General features: G+C 37.4%; 1 protein-coding gene across 29 annotated transcripts in view; it reads right to left on the bottom strand.

Annotated features, from left to right (window-relative positions):
* MACF1 (microtubule actin crosslinking factor 1) overlaps positions 1 to 22,744 on the bottom strand; it is a 398,054-nt gene that overhangs the window by 145,495 nt on the left and 229,815 nt on the right. For 25 of the 29 annotated variants that reach the window (XM_031962224.1, XM_031962206.1, XM_031962223.1 and 22 more), the window contains 10 exons: positions 17,389 to 17,527; positions 16,749 to 16,942; positions 13,949 to 14,111; positions 13,689 to 13,772; positions 12,787 to 12,894; positions 11,578 to 11,676; positions 10,909 to 11,061; positions 10,296 to 10,384; positions 8,614 to 8,749; positions 254 to 5,638 (listed from right to left, as the gene is read on the bottom strand). In XM_031962224.1, coding sequence (XP_031818084.1) covers positions 254 to 5,638; positions 8,614 to 8,749; positions 10,296 to 10,384; positions 10,909 to 11,061; positions 11,578 to 11,676; positions 12,787 to 12,894; positions 13,689 to 13,772; positions 13,949 to 14,111; positions 16,749 to 16,942; positions 17,389 to 17,527 — 6,550 coding nt within the window. The remainder of the gene's footprint in view (positions 1 to 253; positions 5,639 to 8,613; positions 8,750 to 10,295; positions 10,385 to 10,908; positions 11,062 to 11,577; positions 11,677 to 12,786; positions 12,895 to 13,688; positions 13,773 to 13,948; positions 14,112 to 16,748; positions 16,943 to 17,388; positions 17,528 to 22,744) is intronic. The other 4 variants (XM_031962221.1, XM_031962222.1, XM_031962218.1 and 1 more) reach the window with 1 other exon arrangement.

The raw sequence follows: 22,744 nt of genomic DNA, 5'->3' as shown, positions 1-22,744 counted from the left end.
TAAAATGCACATAATTCACACATTACAACTATTTCACAGGGTAATGTCATGTATAAAGTATTTGGTGAATTTAGAGAGCTATGAGCAATAAGTTATCTCAGAGAAGGAACTACTGGACAGACTCTCTCTGTGTATATTATATATTATTATATGCACAAATACACATTGATCAACATCTAGTTCTGCTGAATTAACCCGCTAGTAATTCAATCATGGCCAAAATTAAAAATGCACACCCCAAAGTCAAACTTACTTTGGTTGCCTTGAAGGGTTCTTGGTCCATGTCTTCAATTCTCTTTCCTTCTGGTGAAGTTACCAAGAGAGATTGTTCACTGCTGGAGCTCAGAATCACCTTCTCCTGTTCCGTTTTCTCATCCAGAGTCCCTGCTTGGGCTGATGCCAACAATATTGGATTTTCTTCATTATTCTTTGGACTAGACCTAGACTTAGATCTAGGAGTCCCAGTGCCCTTCTCAGGTTCCCTCAGCACTTCTCTAGCCATATCTTGGAGTGGCTTCTTTGGTGTAAAGTGTACTAAAGATCTGGCAGGTTCCTCAGTCTCTTCTTGGAGTGGTTTTTCTTTAAGCTTAAGGATCACAGAAGAAACCTGGTTAACTTTGGTGCTTTCTTCAACTATTTCTTCAAGTAATACTGTTTCTGGATGAATCACTGTGGGGAAAGTCAGATGTGAAATTTTCTCGCCTATTATTTCCTGGCTTCTTGTTTGTTCAGATTTGAAAATTCTGTCAAGTTCTTCATTGTTTCTTTTATCTTCTTGTAAAAGAACACTTTTTTCTAGGAATCCCAAACCCCTAGTTTCCTGTATGCTTGCTCCTGAGGCTGTAACTTCCAAAATTTTAAAAGGTATTACTGAGTCAAAAGTTACATGTTGCTGTGGTCTTTCTTTGGGAGCATCAGATAAGGATATAGTCATGTTTTCTTGATCTCCAAAAGAGACAGAGGGATTCTCCAGTGACTTTACTGGTTTGAAAGTCATGAAAGTATCTATATCCTGGGTACCTTCTTTAATTGCTCCTGTGGACATGAACTGGGGGACTATGTTCTTTGATGTATCAATTAAAGAAAAATTCTGACTGACACATGAGTCTTTTTCTCTTTCCTGTACTATTACCTCTTTTGCTTGTAGGTTTTCCTGGAAATCTTGTTCATCTTTGGTAATCATCTCTTGAGAAAACTTTGCTTCTGAGATAAGTACTACCATGCATGCCTGGTCACTTTCTTTTGCATTAAATTCTTTTTTCCTTTCCCTTTCCACATCAGTAGTGTTTGGTTTCCCCATAGTAAGGTCAGTCAGTAACTTCCCTAAAATTCCATTCTTTGATTCTTGTGTCTCTGAAGTTAGTGATACCTTATTCTCTAGAGTAGGTCTTTCCTTCTCATGTTGGGCTATTTCTACTTGAGCAACTACTTTTTGACTTGAATCGGTTCTCTCCTTGTCTGTGTTTTTCCAAACTATCAGTCTCATCTCTTCAGGAATATCAGGACTCTGAATTTCTATTTTTTTTACACCATAATTATAATCTTCTGGATGAGGCCATTTCACAACCATCTGATTTAAGAAATTGTCCTCACAATTCTTTGAAAGTATAATTTTGGTGGAATCAATAGCATCTTGAGAAATTGTCCTCTCACTCTGATCCAATGACTTATATTCCTCTGATGAAAGTTCCTTGACTTCTAGATCCTCTACAGCCCCTACTAAAGTTTCTGCTCCCTGAATATCTTCAAGAACCCTTACTTTAGTTTTTTCTTCTGTAGTCCTATACATTTTTTCTATTTCTTCTTGGTTTTCATAATAACTCACTTCAGTTGCCTGATTATAAACAGCCATTATTTCGCTCCTTGGAAATTCATTCTTTAATTCACATGATTCAATTGTTCTTTGAATTTCAATCTGTGAGCTGTCATTTATTCTTTGAATATCTGTCTGAATAGGAATTAACAATTCAGGATGAATTAATTCTCTTTCAGCAGCTTCTATTAAAGTTACTCTTCTGCCACTAGATACATCAACAATTCCTCCATTCAATATCTGATGAGTTGCAATTACTCGGACCATTTTTTCATCCACCAATTTTTGTTCCAAAGCTGACTTTAATGATAGTCTTTTGCCTGTAGCAATATCTAAAATTCCACCAGCATCTGCCTGCCCTTCTAGTACTCTCAACATAGGAACAAGTTCTACTTTTCCAAGTTGGGCTGCTTCAGACAAAGTGAGCGGTTTACCAGTGATTCCATCTCTGACATCCGAAAAGGGAATTATCTCTAAATATCTCTGTCCAGATTCAACATCAATCTTACATTTTTTAATAAGTTCTGAATAGGGGACAATCTTGCAGTTCTCAGAATCTATAATACCATGCATCATTTCAGAAGACAATGTGGCTTCACTGGATGAGAGTCCTGTTTTTATAGCTTCTGACGAACTCAGTCTTTGGCCAGAAACAGGGTCTACAAAGCTTCCACTTGAGGCTTGAATTTCTTGGACTTGATTTGTAAATTCTTGGGTAACAAGACCGATTGCTATGGCTTCAGGGAGGGAAATAAGGGTCTTTGTTTGAGGATGAGTAAATTGATGAAGGCATATGTTCTCAACTTGTTTGAGTTCTTTGGATAAATCTCCATCAATTAAACCATGTTCAAAGGCATTATCAACAGAGAGTCTCATCCCAGATCCATGGTGAATGATTCCTCCATCTACCACTTGTTTAGTTAACAATTGAATGGCTTCTTTTCTCTCCAAAAGACCTTTGCTAATGGACTGGACAATTGTTAAAGGAATTTTGGTTTCAGGATCTATAATTCCATTTGTTTCAAACTGTAAACTAATCAATTTCTGCTTGGTTATCTTCTCAGAGTCTTTACCTTTGGTAGCTTTCTCCAAGCATATAAGTTCTCTCTGATCAGCATTATCCACCAAACCAAGGTTTGAAGCCAAAGTTACCGAGACTTTTTTATTTCTCTTCAAATCAACAATTCCCCCAGTTACCACTTGCCCTTCTAAAATCCTCGTGGCTGTTTGCTTGTCTAATAATCCAACCCTGACAGCATCTCTCACAGAGCAGATAGTATTAGTATAGGGATCTAGGACACCACTTATGGTTTTATCTGACATGAAAATTTTCTGGAGGAGATTTTCATTCATTAAGCCTTCATCAATCACTTCCTCTGTTGTCAAAGATTCACATGTTTGACAGTCAAAGAAGCCTCGGAACATTTTCAGCTTTTCCATAAGTTTTACTGCAGTGTGGCTTGGCACTATGCCACAAGCTACTGCCTCATTTAGTAGGAGTTTTTGGCCCATCTCATCATGATAGATTCCCCCATCTTCTAACTGTGCTGATAACATTTTCAAGGTAGCATCTTCACTTGGCTCTAAATGATGGTCTAGTAATGATGACACTTCCATAATACTACTAACTGACATACTTTCCTTATCTCTTTTTATCATTTTCATCAGACTTTCATTTGCCATTGTTCTTTTTCCTAGGTTCTGCTTTTGGTCATTACTTTTTTCTCCTTTTACTAATTCACTCACTGTTTTTTCATTTTCTAGTAAATGAAGAGCCTTACTATTTGAGGGCTTTATTTCTGATTCTGGATGCAAAGTTCTCTCTTCCTGGGATTCTGATTGTTCACTTTGAGGTTTTAGAAGGTCTCTTCCAATTCTTCCAAAAACATGTGCTTCTTTTTCAGTACTAGGTATGATCCCTTGTTCTTGCTGCAAAGTAGATACACTCTCAGTTAGAGTTTTCCTATTTTTCCTTCTTATTGGTTCAGCAGATAAGGGGTCTTTGTCAACTAAAATTTGAATGCCCACAACTTTTTCACTAGAATACAATTCTTTTGGCTCTTTTTTCTTGATTACAGAACTTTGCCCTTGCTGTTCTAGTTCAGTGTTAACTATGTTCTTAAGATCACCAGGATTTGGAATTCTCATTTCTTGATCCTCTGGAAATGACTTTTTTCCAGACTCCTCTAAATTAGAGGGGCTAACTTCTAAAATTATCCTTTTCTTTTTTGTTTGACTATCTGTTGTTGGCTGTTCTTCTGAAGATTCCTCTTTCAGGACAAAATGTAATTCTTTATGGCTTATACTTAAACCATTCCCTATGTTCATTTCAATTTCAGAATGTCTTACACTGGCCAAGTTTCTTATTTCTTTGGGAACCTCTGGACTTGGTGGGCTAATTTCACAAGTTTCTAGTGGTTGAGCATGAGAAGTTTTTCTTTGTCCTAGTGTAAGGAATTCCACCAGTTCTTCATCTAACAGAAGCAGTCTATATCCACTACGCACATCAATATAGCTGTGAGTCATCAGATGAAACAGGAGCTTCTCATGATCACTTCTTGGTACATGTGCACTTTGGTCTTCACTGTGTAGTGAGGCTGCTGCCACAGTACTAACAACCAATGTACTTTTTTCTAAAGAGTCTGCCAATTGCATACTAGGCATCACATCAGGTATGCAAATAGATTTTAAGTTCTTGGCAATGTCTTTGTCCAAGATGCCTTTCTCAACTGCTTCCTTCCAGGACCAGACTTCTGTGGTTGCTGGTTGAAAAAGAGCCTTGATATACTGCCTGTTGCTAAGGATTTTGTGAGCTAGCTCAGTAGAAAGGATACCTTGTTCCAGGGCGTCAGCAATTGAGAGGATCTCCCCAGATTCAGGCCAAAGCAACCCCATAAAAGACCAAAGGGATTGGAGAATCACAAGGGCCATCTTAGAGGCTATTAAATCTTTCCTCACTGCTTCATCTACTGTCAGCCTACACCCTGTGACAGTATCTATGATGCCCCCTGTCTGCAGCTGTCTGATGAGGATGGCACAGGCCATATCCTGGTCAATCAAATTATATCTTACAGCTTCATCAACTGTAAGGCGATGTCCTGTTCTGGGGTCTACAATGCCACCTGCAAAAAGCTGAGCTTCCAATAATCGAACAGTAACTTGTCGATCAATTAGTCCCTCCTGCACAGCACGAAAAATGCTAACCTTCCTGCCTGATTTCAAGCTCACCATTCCCCCTGCCAGTTGTTTGATGGGCAGTAGTCTTAGCCCTGAATCTTGCTGAACAATACATCTCTGCATGAGATCGAGTAGACTGATTTTCTCAGCCGTATTGGGATCAATCAAATTTTTACAAGACCTCAGGCGAGTCTCTATCTTTGAATGGAGCTGTACTGTGGTGAGACCTTGGTAAGAAGCTTCTTTCAGGCTGATTTGCTTTTCAGTGGGAGAGAAAGGAAAGTTTCCAGTAGCCAGGTGAACTTCTAAGATTTTCATTCCAACTTTCTCACTGATTATTCCCTTTTCCATTGCTTCAACAACAGGAAGATAACCTTTGCCTTCAGAAAGCATGTTCACTGAGATTTGGGCATCTTCTAATTCTTGAAGCAGCTGGCAAGTCTGTTGATCAATAAGGTTTCTGGATAAACCTTCCTTCAAAGAGAGTTTTTCATTGGTCTCAGGGACATCCAGTCCAGACATGATAACCTGGGCTTCCAGGAGCACCAACCCTGTTTCTTGATCAATCAGGCCCTTTTGCATGGCCCTGAAGATGGGAAATATTTCCACTGTGCCCAGGTCAATCACCCCAGCTACTGTTCTGCTCCCCTAAAAAATAGTAAACAAGGAAAATAAGAATAAAACTAAAGAAGAAAGACGTTTAATGTACTTTAATGCATAAAAGTCAAAGGTATCTCAGCTCAAGTTAGAATAAATGCCACATGTAGGAAAGAGTTTATTCCAAAACAGAAATATTTTCTAACGTGCATAGGGTTCATCACATTATAAATTCAGTCAACAGACTGGGATGGGGTTGATAAGGACAGATCTGAGGATACATTGAAGAATTTACTTTACAGTACTACACAGTGAAAAGCAACAAACACACCAAGAGTAAATAGTCTATGGTCAGATCATCAAACAATCTAAAAACTCAGAGAGCTTTTTTGCTTTCTCACTAACAGTTTCTAAAAAAGAATAATTCAGATCTTGAACGAGGTATAATATTTTTGGAAACATTACTAGACTGGGACTCAGAAGATCTAGGCTTATGTCTTAGCTCTGTGTGACTACAGAAGAGTCTTAAACTTTCTGGGCTTATTTCAGTATCTGCAGAATGGGATTTCTTTCTCACAGGATTGTGGGGAGGATTAAGTAAAAAATATATAAAATACTTTCTAACCACAGGATACTATAGAATTATTATCATGTAACAACTTCCCAATACTTTCTATCTAGTTTCTGCTTTCCATGAATAAGGCTCTCTCAGTAGACGGAAGTTCCACAGCACCAATTAAAGTAGAAGTGATCTATAGAAAAAGAACAAATTTAGACAGAAGCTGAAATGATCCCAGTGGAGCGCTGCCTCCTTCTGATACCAGTTCATTTGGCTGTTTGGTAATGAGGGACATCTATGTTCTTATTTACCCATAAAAGCTTTTCCCTGAGCTGATCTAAACCAGCTTCAGGAATTGGAAGCCACATGAATAAGCCAAAGAAGTAGTTTGGAAACATGTGTCATAGATGTCACCAATGGGCTCCTCTTCTTGGCCATGCAATAAGTGAAATCAGAAACAAAGAAGAAAACATTTGTAGAGAGATAACCATTCAAGGAGATGGAACAACAAACTTATGATCTTGGTCAAAAGGGTCCATACTTCATAGGATGAAATTTCTTTTGGAAAAGCTTATGGAAATTTTATTTAAGGCCAGATCTTGTGATAACTGAGGAAAAAATGATTCTATTCTGGACTCTGTTTCTCCAATAAAATTCACAAAGTCTCAGCAATACCAAACTCTTGAGAAGAGAATTCTTGTGAAAAGGTCCAGGAAAAACATGACTATCTTTTCCAGCACACTTATGCTAAGGGGGGGCAGTGCTTAAGCAGCAGTGAATTACAAGCAAATTTCTGAAAAGGCCTTACCAAACTTGCCCTTTCCAACCTAACCAAGCATAGCAAGAGGAGAGAGAAAACACAAAAGGCTTTTACTTACCAGAGCTGTAGGGTACGTACGCCTTGAGCAGCTAAGAGACAGAGCCTTATGGAGCAGCTCAGCCGTATCACACACAGTGTAAGCTTGGTGTTAGCGTCCAGCATGCGACTGTTTTGCTTTTGCAAAAAATAGAACCCCAAACAGGTCGTCCTCTTTTCTCTTTGTGCATTTGTGTTTAAACTCCAGGGGGTTAGTGAAACTTGTAAGCAAGGATGTCAGTTAATCATAACAATACTTCACATGAAACACACAAACAGTACAGGGGGACACATCATGCTCAATATAATGGTGCTCAGCAGCTTGTATTTTGGGGGAGAGAAGTTTTTGTTTTTTCCATTTCATAACCTTACAAAATGAGAATCTTATGTTCTCACAGCAAGCAACTGTTAAAATTGTTCACATTCTCCTTTATATGGTGAAGCAACGAAGCCATTGTCAGGAATGGACCGGTCCCTCTAGAGAGAAGAAAAACTTGCCCATGATTTTCCTATTTTGGATAAAGTACTAGTGACACTGTAAACTTTAATTTTTGCTATAAAAATTTGTCATCTGGAGACCAGAGTTGAGGTGGGCTTTCTCAGAACATTGAAGTGATTAGGAAGACAAATGATTCCTTCTTTCTATTCATTTGGAACATTACCCAGGCCAAATTTCATCATGAAATAAGCAGAAATCTTGGTCAAATCTCAAATCCAAAGTTCATTGCTTCACAACATAAGAAACAAGCAGGCAAATGCACGTAAATATCCCAAAGACACATGTAAATAATATGGTAAAAGCTTACATACACATAACGGATACCCAAGAAGGACTTATGACAACCAACAAGAGCTCTAACACCTTTTACTTAGACTGGGAAATTAACAAGTGATAGAGATGGATGAAGATGTCCTGTGATAGGATGAGCAAAGGTAAGGGAGGGGGAGGTTCAGTGTCTCAGTCAGTGAAATCAATTTTCAAACTCCCAGGTTGTCCTCCCAACTCATACAGGAATTAAGAGAACACACAGAGGGAATAGTCCTTCCAAGAAAAAGGCTGAGTTCTCAAATCTATCTTTATAAATGAAAATACTGCAAAAGAAGAACCTTTAATTCATTGTAATCTTTTTTTTTTTTTTTTTTTTTTTTGGGCGAGGTGATTGTGGTTAAACGACTTGAGCAGTCATACAGCTAGTGTTAAGTGTCTGCGGTCATATTTGAACTCAGATCCTCCTGACTTCTAGAGCTGATACTCCATCCACTGCGTCATCTAGCTGCCCCCTAATTCACTGTTACAAGACACAATGCAGCCCTAGAAATTAATGATACCCATAATCACAATCAACTACAAAATGACCTAATGGAAGGAACCTAAATGAGTCCTGGGAAATTCCCTAAACTTAGTTTGGTTCTTTTGACTGACCAAAACATTACTGAACCCCATCCCCACCCCCTTAAAAAAATGTAAGCGACATTAGACTGCTAACAAGAAATTAAAAATTAACAGTAAACCAGTTATGAAAAGCTGATGAATAAGCATTCAAACCATCAAAGTCTCTTGCCCACTGCACATAGAAGTAACCTCTGGGTATCTGGATAGCAAAAAAGTACCTTTTGCTCTGTCTTTTGGGCCAGCTGGCCTTGAAGCTGCTGAAGCTGCTGGGCCGAGCCATCACACAGCTCTTGGTAAGTTGTCTTCAGGATCTCCAGTTGCTCAGAAATTTGAGCTTTCTCCTGGTCGGACAGCCTGGGGGACAGCAATGAGAAGCTTTATGATTAAGGTACAGAAGAGCTCAGGTCTGCTTTTGATAACTTCAAACACTGCCAAAAGCCTAATCTGATGAAAATAGCTTGAAGTTTTTGGCCACAAATCAGCCCCACCGAAAGTACAATTATGCTTCGGGATTATCAACACACAATTCATTTCTCCCTCAGCTTTTTGAGGACCCAGAACAAATGCAATAGAGAGAGCAAGGACTGGGCGTTGGAATAAGATCTGAGCTCAAATTCAACCTAAAACACTAACCATGTAGACCTCTCTCTACCTCAGTTTCCTTATCTGTAAAAGGATAATAACTTACAGAGATACTGTAAGAATCAAATAAGATAATATTTATAAACTGCCAAAAGTAGTGTCTGGCAAATAGTAAATAGATGTTTAATAAATGTTTGTTCCCTTTGTCTTAGACCAGAGACATTAAGAGAACTTTAGAGATCTTACTCTAGGAATCAGACTAAGGTTGAATCAAATTGCTAACAGAATATTTTGGTTAACCAGATTGCTCTTCATCTAAAGTGGGTGCTTTGTTTTCTGTGTTTCAGACTCCATGGCACATCTGGTGATGCCCATGGACTCCTCAGAATCATGCTTTCAAATAAATGAAGTAAATCCTAAATTTCAATTAAGGGTCAACAAAAATAAAGAAGTAACTTTTATTTTTCCATCCAAGTTCATGCATGTGATCTGAAATCTAACCATAATCCTCTTTAAGAAAAGCTGATCTAGATTTTTAATTTAGCAAATATATGCATCTAGAGTACATATAATATAGGCCTAGCACTGCATGAAAGAGTAGAAAGAGCATTAAATTTGGAATCAGAAAATCTAGGTTTAAATCTGCACTCAGAAACTTACTATGTGGCCAACAGCAAGTCACTTAACCTCTGGCTTTTTAGTTTGCTCTTCTGAGAAATGGGAATTATCTTATACCTCTTCTTTAAAGAGGTATTGGGAAGCTTTCTTTATAATTCTTAAACCTAATCAAATGCTGGAGAAATATGAGCCTATCATTAATTTATGTATTATATTCTAAATGGAGGTATCTTTTTCTGGTTTTAGGTACATCTCTGTGTCCTACCCTTTAACACATAGGCACCTATGGTAGTAAGTCACACATTACTGGATAAAATCCAATAATAATCCACAGACCAGCCCTGTCCAGAGCTCAGCGACTTAGCTCTGAACTTGATGGGATCTTATGTCCTCTATTTCCCATCCTGCCACCACTTATTTCCACCTCTTGCTATGAAAACAATAATGAAACCAATACTAATATCGCCTCTGAAAAGAACAAATCAATCACCAAAGTGCCATGATCCCAGTGACTTCCCAGACCCTTTCTTGGCCAACATTTTCCTAAATATATTGTTCTTTACTATTTGAGTGTTGGGTCCTCGAAGGAAGGGACTGTCTCACTTTCATACTTGTATCCCTAGAGCTTAGGATAGTGCCTGGCAGATGCTTACTATCCATTAAGTACTTATGCATACTTCAATCATTCGTTCATACTCACTTGTGACCATGTTTAGCTAAGAAGATCTGGGAAGTTTTGATGGCCTCAGAGACTTGCTCCTTTTTGGTTGCCAGCTCTTCAGTCAAAACCTACATGAATGGAAAATTAAGTCTTGTACCCTAAAAGTTTGAAGAATCTAGAAAGAACTGAAATGACTCTAAAATGCAGAGATTATACATAAAGAGCCATACTTAATCTAATGTTACAGATTAGTGATCATACCATTTCCAAATAATAATTAACTCCCTTTGGTTCCAGAGAGACTGGGGGGATGATGTGTATGTGGGGGGAGGGTAACCATATCATTAAAGTCAAAAGTCACTATGTAGATGGAGCCTAGGTAATGATAAAATGGCATAACAGAAAGAATATTAGACTTGGGAGTTAAAAAACTGGGGTTTAAAGACTGGCTCTGCCACTTGCTAGCTCCTGGGCAAATCAAATCCCCTCCCCTCTGGCCCTCAGTTTCTTCTTCTGTAAAATGAGGGAATCTGATGAAGTGCTCTATCAACTCAAACCCAACTCTAACTCCCTGGGATTCTATGTTTGTAATGTGTGAATTGTTGCTTATTCTAATATATATCACCTGTTACATTAAAGCAGAACCACTAACCTGTTGTTCTAAAATAGATTTTTCAATGTCCATCAATTCTTTGCCCTGGGATGAGGTGCCTTTTCCTTGTGGACTCCTTGCTAAGGCAGACACCCAGACTAGAAGATCTTTCACCTTCTCCACATGTTCCTGCTTCTCTTCTTCAACCACTTTCTATAATGGGAAACAGAACAACAGAGTGACAATCAAAGCTGTTCCCACACTGTTATTGATCCCAGACTTATTACAGCAAAGCTAATTCAACTAGTGAATCATTGGGCAGCTGAGAAGTGCTATGCCCCAATCAAATTAATCAGTACTCAGAAACTATTTAGTAAAAATTCATAGTAAACACTTAGCTATGTAACAGAATTTGGGAATAGGAGATTTAGAGGACAGGAGTTGGTGAGAAGTCATTTACTTGGAATAGCACATTTTCAAAAGCACAGTGCTTTCTGCATAGTAGCATTCAATGAATTATTTGATTTTGCAAGTTTCACAAAACCCACATCATATCCATTTTCACAATGATTTTAAATGTGTATGGGGAGAAATTGAAATAAGGAGAAGTTAAAAAGAAGCATCTAGGGTTGATGCAATTCTTTTACAGGAACACTATGTACCCTCCTCTCTCTAAAACCATGTCTTTTAATTGTTCTTTCAAGGAAAAACAGGTCAGATTGTACTTACCTCCTCCTCTTCTAGTCGCCGAAGTGCATCACTGATATATTTCACATGCTGGGTTGTTAAGGTCACCAGGGCTGTGTAGCGAGTTCTCAAGTCCATGAACTACATTTAAAAAAATAATCTATGTAGATTCTGGGCCAGAAATGTATTTTACCTATAGCAAATAAGTATTTCTTCTTCCTCTCAAGAGGGAGGCAGTTTTCATTAAGAATAGCCCTGTGAAAGGCCTGGAGAGACTTACACGAACTGATGCTAAGTGAAATGAGCAGGACCAGGAGATCATTATATACTTTAACAACAATACTAGATGATGACTAGTCCTGATGGATCAGGCCATCCTCAGCAACAAGATCAACCAAATCATTTCTAATGGAGCAGTAATGAACTGAACTAACTATACCCAGAAAAAGAACTCTGGGAGATGACTAAAAACCATTACATTGAATTCCCAGTCCCTATATTTATGCACACCTGCATCTTTGATTTCCTTCACAAGCTAATTGTACAATAATTCAGAGTCTGATTCTTTTTGTACAGCAAAATAATGTTTTGGTCATGTATACTTATTGTGTATCTAAGTTATATTTTAATATATTTAACATCTACTGGTCATCCTGCCATTTAGGGGAGGGGGTGGGGGGGGGTAAGAGGTGAAAAATTGGAACAAGAGGTTTGGCAATTGTTAATGCTGTAAAGTTACCCATGTATATATCCTGTAAAGTAAAGGCTATTAAATAAAAATAAAAATAAAAAAAAAAAAAAAAAAAAAAGAATAGCCCTGTGATCTTATTGTCTACATGATTTCTAATCAGTTGAGAAAACAGAGGACTCCCTTTGATGAGGTCATTCTCTTTTGTCTCACTTCCAGCCAAAGAGCTGCTTTATCATTATGCATTCTTTGGTCTATTCTGGTCTGCATAACTTCTCCAACTTCTATTTATAGATCATGTGGGATGCTTTACCTCCTACCTCCACCAAGTGAGCCCCTCATATATAAATTTTACATAAGTAAACACCAAATTGGTGAAAGGTCAGTTTTCATATTCAATAGAAATGGTTTTGGGGATAGACAGTCCTACAGTGAGCGGTGAAGAAGGCAAGATGAACCTAATTCTCCCATCAGACAGATTCTTTACCTCTGACCCTACTCCTTAGAGTGGTGGAGACTTTTCAAGAGATGAAAGGGGAAAATTCCAGGATATTGCCTCTCACCTCCTGTGTAATGGCATCAGATGAGGAAAGCATGCGTCGGCGTTTCCCAGGGGATTTCTGCTGAGATTCCACAAAAGCTCGGTATGTCATTAATTGCAATTCATAGTCCTAGAAGAAAGGAAGGTAAGAAAAAAGATACAGAGATTCATTCTTTGCACCTAAGCTTCCATGGAGTCTTCTGAAATTTTTCCATCATGGAATGATGACATGTCCAGAAAACCTTATCATCTATCACAGTCTGTACATATGCCAATTCACTCTGCACCAAGAATCTGATAAAAACTCCAATGAAGCTAACACACTTTGAGGCTGTAGATAGAAATAGTATATTTAGTGGGAAACCATCCCACTGTCCTATAACTTGGTCAGATATTGTATAGAGTACTTTGTTTAGCTTTAGACTTTAAAGAGAGAGTGTATATATAAAAGAGGATAATAAAGTTGGAGAGGAGATCTGAAACATATGATAAACGAGAAATCAACTGAAGAGAAACCTTGTGATGAGATGTGATCATTATTTTGGAGTATGATGGGTGGACATATGGACATAATCTGTTTTTGGCTTCAGAGGGGAAGAGCTAAAACCAATGGGCAGCAGTTAACAGGGAAGCAAATTTTGCAAAGTCAATATAAGGCAAAACTTCCCCCAAAAAAGAAGTCCAAAAATGGATAGTATAAGTACATAGTGAATCAACAATTACTAAAGAGTTTCAAGCAGAACTTGTAGGACTACTTCTTTTGAATGTGGAAGTCCCTTCCAAAACAGAAATCCCATGAAATCAAAAGGAAATAGGACCTTTCTGAAGAAGAATTCTTTTTTCCCCTTTACTGAAGAATGAAGCCTATGGGTAACAATGTCAGGCCTTAGACTTTTTAGTTCCTGATGGGGAATGCAAAATTACCTTCACACTGGCAGAGTACTGCTGGGAAAACTTCTGACATTGGTCTAGTTTTGACTGATTTTTTTCAATTTCTGCAACCAGAGCCTGTAACAAAATTTCACAATTTAGCTGACAAATTACTACAAGAAATTGTTTCAAGCAGCTTTTCCCATATTTCTCCTCTGTCCTGGAAAAATGAAACAAAATCACTAAAACAAAGTCATTTTCTACCTCGCAATCATCTCAATTTAGTCGGAAAAGTGAAGAAGTGCTCTACTTACTGTCTGCTGGCTGAGCTGCTCTGATAGCACACGGCTATCTTCTGCCTGACCTGGCTTCATCACCTCCTGCTGAGCAGTGGTTTCTTCAATCCACTGAATGAGTGCTCCATGGCAGGCCCGGTAATCCCCTAGCACTTCTTGGATGCTCTCTAGTTCAGATTGTCTATAAACAAAAAAGAGTATCAAAGTAAACAGCACAGGAACTCTATCCACCTACCTTATGCAGAAGATGCAATCTCTGTGAATTACTTCTGTTTCAGATACTGATCTATGCATATGTGTATGCATACACAACAGAGTGGCTGATTCACTCTTCGCTATCAAATCCAATGACCTTTCCTCTCAAACTGTATTCTCTCCTATTTCTCTGCAGCCTTGGCACAAGCTGATGATGCTTTTCTCCTTGGTGCTCTCTTCTCTATAATGTTTTCAGGATGTAGCCCTCTCCTGGTTCTCCTACTACCTCTCTGCTCCTTTGAAGTCCTTTGCTAGATCCTCCTCCAGGTCATCCCCTCTCACTGTAGTTGTCCCTCAGGATTCTGTCCTATTTACTGAATTTGCTGTCTTCTCTTCTCTTTCTATGTTACTTCACGCACTGATCTCATCAGCTCCCATAGATTTAATTACTATCTCTAATGTTAATGATTATCAAATCTACCCATCCTACTCTAATCTTTCTGCTGATCTCCAATCTCGAACGCCAATTACCTTTCAGACATTGTAGACTAGATGTCTAGTAGACATCTGAAACTCTAGGTGTCCAAAACTGAACTGATTATCTTTCCTCCTAAACCTCCTTTCCTCACCCTCTTTCTCTATTACTTTAGAGGGCAACCACATCCTCCCAGTTCCTCACGCTCACAAATTAAGTGTCATGCTGGACCCCTCATTCTCTCATTCTCCCACATTCAATCTATTGGAAGGCCTGTTGACTTTACCTTTGCAACATCCCTTGAATACGCCCCTTTCTCTCCTCTGATACTGCCATCATTTTAATGCAGGCCCCTATCACCTCGTGCCTTAATCATTGCAGTAATTTGCTAGTGGTTCTACCTGCTTCAGGTTTCTCCCCACTTTAGTTCATTTCCAGTCAGCCACTAAAGTAATTTTCCCAAAACATAGATCTAATCATATCACTCCTCCCACTTAATAAAATCTAGTGGCTCCCTATCAACTCCTGAATCAATACAAAATTCTCTGCTTATTGTTGAAAGTTCTTTATATCTTGTTGTTCAGTTTTTTTTAATCATGTCCAATTCTTTGTGACCCTACTTGAAGGTTCCTTGGCAAAGACACTGCCTTTTCATTCTCCAGCACATTTTACAGATGAGATAAGGTGAAGTCATTTCCCCAGAATTACACAGCTAGTAAGTGTCTGAGACCAAAAATCTGAACTCAGGAACATGGGTCTTCCTTTCTTAAGGCCCAGCACTCCTCTTACTGTGTCATCTAGCTGTCCCAGCAAAACAATCCATTTCTATTATTTGTCTTCTTATACTTTGTTCCTAATCATGCACTTTTCAATCAAGTGATGTTGGAATCCTTGCTATTCCATGAACAAGACATTTCATTTCTTCTTTATGAGCATTTCTTCTGGTGGCTCCCAAGCTAGAATGATCTTCCTCCTCATCTTTGGCTTTGAACTCCCTGGCTTCCTTTAAGTTCCAACTAACTAAAATCCTATAATCTATAGGAAATTTTTTCTAACCCTTCTTAATTTTGGTGGCTTCCCTTTCTATTAATTATGTCTTATTAATTCTGTATATAATTTGTCTGTATAGATCTGTTATGTAGCTCAGTAGGTTGTGAGCTTTTTGAAAGTAAAGACTATTCTGTGCCTTTTTCTGTATTCCTAACACTTAGCACAGGGCTTAGTGAATAGTATATGTTTAATAAATGTTAATTGATTGTCACTCAAAAGGAAGACTCAAAGTAATACAAAGAAGTGGAACAAAACACCTGGAATAGAATCTAGGATTAACACATTTATTTGCCAAAAGAGAATAATATGAACTCCACAATTTCTGAAAAATATAAATTCTGATTCTACATTGGTATAAAGTTGAATATCCCTTTATCAGGATACAGACATGGGAAGTTTCTTAGAGGCTCTGCCAGTAAAGCATTAACTTTGGAAGGCTCTAAGAAGCACCAGGACTGGTAACAAGTTGCCTGATATCTGCTAGCTTAGTTCAGAGAAGCTTATCACCAGGGAACCTTCAGAATGATACATTTCATCTCTATAGAATTTCTTTAAGAACAGAACATCTGCTAAACTGCAGAGAGGTTGCGATCAGCTTGTGGAAAGAGTATATGTGTAGACAAAATGCTAGATTTTATAAGTAATAAAGTAACTAAGAAACTAGGAAAAAATTATGGTAGCTGAAAAGAAAGAATCTATGAAAAAAAGTTCATGTTTTTATTTTAAGGCAACACAATAATTCAAGCCTTAAGAAACTGTTATGAGTTAAAAAAAACTCTAGTCAGTAAATTTTAATGGATTCAGCCTACATGTTTATTCCCTTCCGAGAGCAAGGCAACCAGCATTAAGGTGATCAGGCATCAGTCTAGAAAAGGTTGCTGGCCACTAAGAAGAGCATTCTAAGGTTTCTTCACTATGAGATGGGGATTTCTTGTTGGTACAGTAATGCTAACTCATTTTCATACCTCTTACAAAATCTTTATTCCCCTTACTTTCCCAGCCTCCCATTCAACACTAGGTCCAAACTTCCTGCTAGTTATCATCCCATTCATATTCCCAAAATTCTGGAATAGGGAGGTGGGAGGCCCTCCTACTCACCGGCTCTCTATCTGGGCACCAACTCGGTGCCAGCGCTCCTGCAGCTGGGCCCCTCTCTCTTGACACCACTCCAGGTCCAGGCTGCGCTCAGGTGTCAGGCGGCACAACTGTTCTGCCACCATTTTGGCTTTGGCAATTTCCTCATTCAGCACCAAGAAAACTGAGTTCTTGTCCTTTACATCACTGAGCCATTGCTACAAAAATACAGATGGTTAGTCATGGTATGGCAACCTCAACATTCTTCCTGAGAAATGAAATACAGCTTTTATAGGACTATGAAAACTATAGAAAAACACATAGATTTGTCTGTGAACTGGTCATAGACTGAATTCACAGTTCAGGAGCTAAGCAATGAAGATGTTTCTGTCATCAGAATTAAGAGAAAAACCCATGATCTTCTGAAGGCTGCCTGGACAATAACAATATGCTTTGTCAGAAATAATAAAGACTCCAAGAACAGCCTTTGTGAGTTGGAGGTTGTTAAAGAATATCAGCACATACCTTTCCATTCCCAGATGCTGAAATCCTCCTCCCTTTGGAGACATTCTCAGCAGCCATCACTGTCATTACAGTCCCCAGCTGGACAATGTTAATGAAGCCATGCCATGAATGTACAAGGTCAAGAGTCATCATAACTAACCTCTAAAGCAGTCCTATGGGACTTCAGAGCTGACAGATCTGCTGGCACAGCTTCTTCCTGACTCAACTTGATTTCATATCCTTTAACTAAGAGCTCAGCTCCTTGGATGCTTCGGACTATAACATCAATTGTCTTTAGTCTACGAGAGATAAATAAGAGAGAACTATTAGTTCTAAAGAACATACACACTAAGTATACAGAGAGGAATAATAATAACAACTGACATTTCTAGAGGCAATGGGATATCACAGAGACACAGGCGGCTTGGAGTCAAGATGACCTACCTGTTTTGAACACACACTAAACTTCTCAGTGTGCTAAAGCTAGAAGTGATAGAGTAAGGTATAAACCCATATTGGTAGAGGGAATTTTCTCATCTGGGAGTTGCCTATATCAATGAAATCACCAAATCTAATCCCTATCCTCTGAGAATCAGGATCTACAACTTCACTTAGTAGTTCACTGCAGTATTGTATCAATCCTATAGTGGAATTTTCCATTTTGTAAGAGCTAGAAGGAACCTTAGAAATATTCTAGTCCAACTAGTTTTACAGATTGAGGAAAATGAGGCTCTGTCAAGAAGACAATTTGAGAGAGTTGTTTCATTTGAGAATTTTCTCTACCAACGAGAGAATACAGGTTCAGTTCCTATAATTGTCAATATTTACACAGTGCTTAAGTGCACAAAACACTTTCCCCACAACCACCACAAACCATGAGTTGAACACTCTTGGTATTATATATGCCTTCCAAATAGGCCAAGGAGGCCCTGAAAGATTTACCTGGGTAACCCTCTGGACCTAGAGCCATTCTTCACTCTACAACCACTGAACTCCAGGTACCTCACAGAGCCAAGTTTGATAGGAGCTGCTCACAGTAATACCTGAATAAGAATCACCTTTGCTACAGAATCACTGTAGTTTCAAAGAAAATAGATAAGCAAGTGGACATGTATGTGTCCGTTTTAGACACATTACAATTATGTATGTGAGACACATCATCTTGGATTTGACTAATATCTAAATTTGCTATTATAACTGAATCAAGGTAAAAATAGCCATATTCACTCAACAACAGATTATTATCACCTATTTGTTGGGCAAAGAATGCGGGAGTAAAGCATGATATTTCTGTGCTATAACTGACCCTGCATCCCAGAATCCTTGAAACTTAGAATATACAGTAATACAGATGTAAGTGTAATATTAACCAAGCAGGAAACATCCAGAAACAGTGTGGAGTTCATTACCCTCACTAAAGAATAAATAAGTGTTCTTACAATGAACAGGGTACGATAATACACTCTTTGCTTTAATCTAAGTTATTGATAAACATATTGAAACATAAAGAACATAAAGAATGTTGAACTCTCAAGTCCCCATCAGTGTAGTATTGGGGAAGGAGCCTTATATCTGGAATTAGAGGACCTGGATGCTTAATACCTATGTAACCCTGGGCAAGTAGATTCACCTCTCTTTAATTCAGGTTTCTGATTTGTAAAACATCCTATCAACTCTAAATCCCTAATCCAATCCTATCTAAACATGTCAACCATTATAAGGAATTTTTTTTAAAAAAAGGAAATTGCTTTTAAGAAATAATTCAGAATATGGCTAATATAAAAATGTTTTGCATGACTACACATGTATAGTTTATATCAAATTGCTTGCTTTCTCAGTTAAGAGGGATGGAAGAGAGGGAAGAAAAGAGAATTTGGAACTCAAAAATTTTTAAAAAATGCTTTCATTTATTTGTGTATTTATTTACTTATGTATTTAACATTTTTCTCCATTCACATTTAAAACAACTTTTTTACATCTGTTTTTTAAATTTTTGAATTCCAAGTTTTTCCCCTTATTCCCACCCCAGCCCCCATTAAGAAATCACATGTGAAATTATACAAAACATTTCCATAAAAGTCATATTGTGAAAACATAGATTTCCTTCTCTAAAAAAACAACAAAAAACTCAAGAAAAAATAATATGAGGGAGGAGGGGATGGGGGAGAGGGGAAAAGAGAGCAAGCGAGTTTCAATCTGTATTCAGATACAATCAGTTCTTTATCTGAGTATGGGGATAGGATTTTTAATCATAAGTTCTTCAGAACAGTTATGGATCATTTTACTGCTGACGAAAGCAAAATCATTTACAGCTGAACATCCCAGAACATTGCAATCACTTTGTATACAGTACATTTCACTTTTCTTGAGTTTATGGAGAAATTTTCAGGTTTTTTCTGACAGCATCCTGCTCATTATTTCCCACAGAAGAACATTCTATCATAATCACAAACTACAATTTATTCAGCTATTTCCCAAATGATGAGCATCCCCACTCAATTTCCAATTTTTTCTCTGAGAAGAGAGCTGCTTCAAATATTTTTTGTACATAGGTCCCTTTCTTTTTCAAAAAGGAATGTTAAAATTGTTTTTAGATGCAATTGGCAAAAATTAAAATATTACATCAAATATAAATAATGAAGAATATGGCTAATATGGAAAGATGCTTTGTATGACTTCACATGATAATCTATATAAAACTGCATGTCTTCTCAAGAAACGGGGGAAAAAACAGAAGGAAAGGAGAGAATTTGTAACTCGAAATTTTTAAAATGATTGTTAAATATTTTTTATATATAACTGGGAAATAATGAAATAAAAATATATCTATAAGAAAAGGAGTAATATAAAGGAAAATACCATGTAGAAGATGAACCAGGTATATTCTAAATTGAATGATATAAAAGGAAAAAATGAAAATGAATGAATAAAATCACTCTGAGAAAGACTTAGAGGAAGTGACATGTGAATGGTTATGATATTTTATGTCAAGAATGACATTTGTTTAATTGAAAGTGGTTGCAAAGCAAGTTTGATTGTATTATGTTCAGTTTAACCAAGATAAGGTCAAAATGGGTTCATGATGGCATAAAGAATGAGATTATAAATAAATTAGAAGAACATAGGATAGTTTACCTCTCAGATCTGTGGAGGAGGGAGGAAGGAATTTGTGACCAAAGAAGAACTAGAGATCATTATTGATTACAAAATAGAAAACTTTGATTATATCAAACTAAAATGCTTTTGTACAAACAAAACTAATGCAGACAAGATTAGAAGGGAAGCAATAGACTGGGAAAACATTTTTACAGTCAAGGGTTCTGATAAAGGCCTCATTTCCAGAATATATAGAGAATTGACTTTAATTTATAAGAAATCAAGCCGTTTTCCAATTGATAAATGGTCAAAAGGTATGAACAGATAATTTTCAGATGAAGAAATAGAAACATCTAGCCATATGAAAAGATGATCCAAATCATTATTAGTCACAGAAATGCAAATTAAGACAACTCTGAGATATCCACTACACACCTGTCAGATTGGCTAAGATGACAGGAAAAGATAATGGTGAATGTTGGAAGAGAAGTGGGAAAACTGGAACACTGATACATTGTTGGTGGAATTGTGAACAAATCCCATTCTGGAGAGCAATTTGGAACTATGCTCAAAAAGTTATCAAACTGTACAAACAGCAGTGTTTGATCCAGCAGTATTACTACTGGGCTTATATCCCAAAGAGATCATAAAGAAAGGAAAAGGAGCTATATGTGCAAAAATATTTGTGGAAGCTAGAAATTGGAGATTGAGTTGATGTCCATCAATTGGAAAATGGCTGAATAAACTGTGGTATATGAATATTATGGAATATTATTTTTCTGTAAGAAATGTCTAGCAGGATGATTTCAGAAAGGCCTGGAGAGACTTACATGAACTGATGCTGAGTGAAATGAATAGGATCAGGAGGTTATTATATACTTCAACAACAATACTATATGATCATCAATTCTGATGGACATGGCTCTCTTCAACAATGAGATGAACCAAATCAGTTCCATTTGTTCAATAATGAAGAGAACCAGTTACACCCAGCGAAAGAACTATGGGAAATGAGTATGAACCACAACATAGCATTTCCACTCCCTTTATTTTTGTCTGCTTACATTTTTTATTTCTGTCTCAGGTTATTTTTACTTTATTTCTTTTTTTTTTTTTAATAGCCTTTTATTTACAGGTTATATGTATGGGTAACTTTACAGCATTAACAATTGCCAAACCTCTTGTTCCAATTTTTAATCTCTTACCCCCCACCCCCTCCCCCAGATGGCAGGATGACCAGTAGATGTTAAATATATTAAAATATAAATTAGATACACAATAAGTATACATGACCAAACCGTTATTTTGCTGTACAAAAAGAATCAAAGACTTTGAAATATTGTACAATTAGCTTGTGAAGGAAATCAAAAATGCAGGTGGGCATAAATATAGGGGTTGGGAATTCAATGTAATGGTTTTTAGTCATCTCCCAGAGTTCTTTCTCTGGGTGTAGCTGGTTCAGTTCATTACTGCTCCATTGGAAATGATTTGGTTGATCTCATTGCTGAGGATGGCCAGGTCCACCAGAACTGGTCATCATATAGTATTGTTGTTGAAGTATATAATGATCTCCTGGTCCTGCTCATTTCACTCAGCATCAGTTCGTGTAAGTCTTCTCCAGGCCTTTCTGAAATCATCCTGTTGGCCATTTCTTACAGAACAATAATATTCCATAATATTCATATACCACAATTTATACAGCCATTCTCCAACTGATGGGAATCCACTCAGTTTCCAGTTTCTAGCCACTACAAAGAAGGCTGCCACAAACATTCGTGCACATACAGGTCCCTTTCCCTTCTTTATGATCTCTTTGGGATATAAGCCCAGTATTTTTACTTTATTTCTAAGTCCGATTTTTCTTGTGCAGCAAAATAACTGTATGGATATGTAAACATATATGGTATTTAACATATACTTTAACATATTTAACATGTATGGGTCTACCTGCCATCTAGGAGAAGGGATGGAAGGAAGGAGAGGAAAAGTTGGAACAGAAGGTTTTTCAAGGGTCAAGACTGAAAAATTACCCATGCATATATCTTACAAATAAAAAGCTATAATAAAAAAAGAAAAAAGAAAATAAAGAATATGAGTTTAGAAGCTCAGTGAAAACTATGATTAAGTTTAAGGATTGTTTTTCTATACAAGATTTTGAGGGGTCAACAAAATAGAAATAAACTTTTGAAATTTAGGGCTAAAATATTTTGTCATTTTCCATCTAGTTGTTAATGAAAGGGAAGATAATACTCACAGAGACTCTAGTGAAATTTTTAGAGAAACATAATAAAATGACCCTCAAGAGCTTTTTCCACACACTTCTCAAATTTAGGGGACAGCTTGCTTTAGACTGTCCTTCCCCAGGATGCTGTAAATTAAATACTGCTTGCACTTGTTCTCTACTGAAGCTAAAATCACTA

This window comes from Sarcophilus harrisii, chromosome 3 (assembly GCF_902635505.1).
Source record: "Sarcophilus harrisii chromosome 3, mSarHar1.11, whole genome shotgun sequence".
Taxonomy (NCBI): domain Eukaryota; kingdom Metazoa; phylum Chordata; class Mammalia; order Dasyuromorphia; family Dasyuridae; genus Sarcophilus; species Sarcophilus harrisii.
This window is presented reverse-complemented; position numbering and strand designations above follow the sequence as displayed.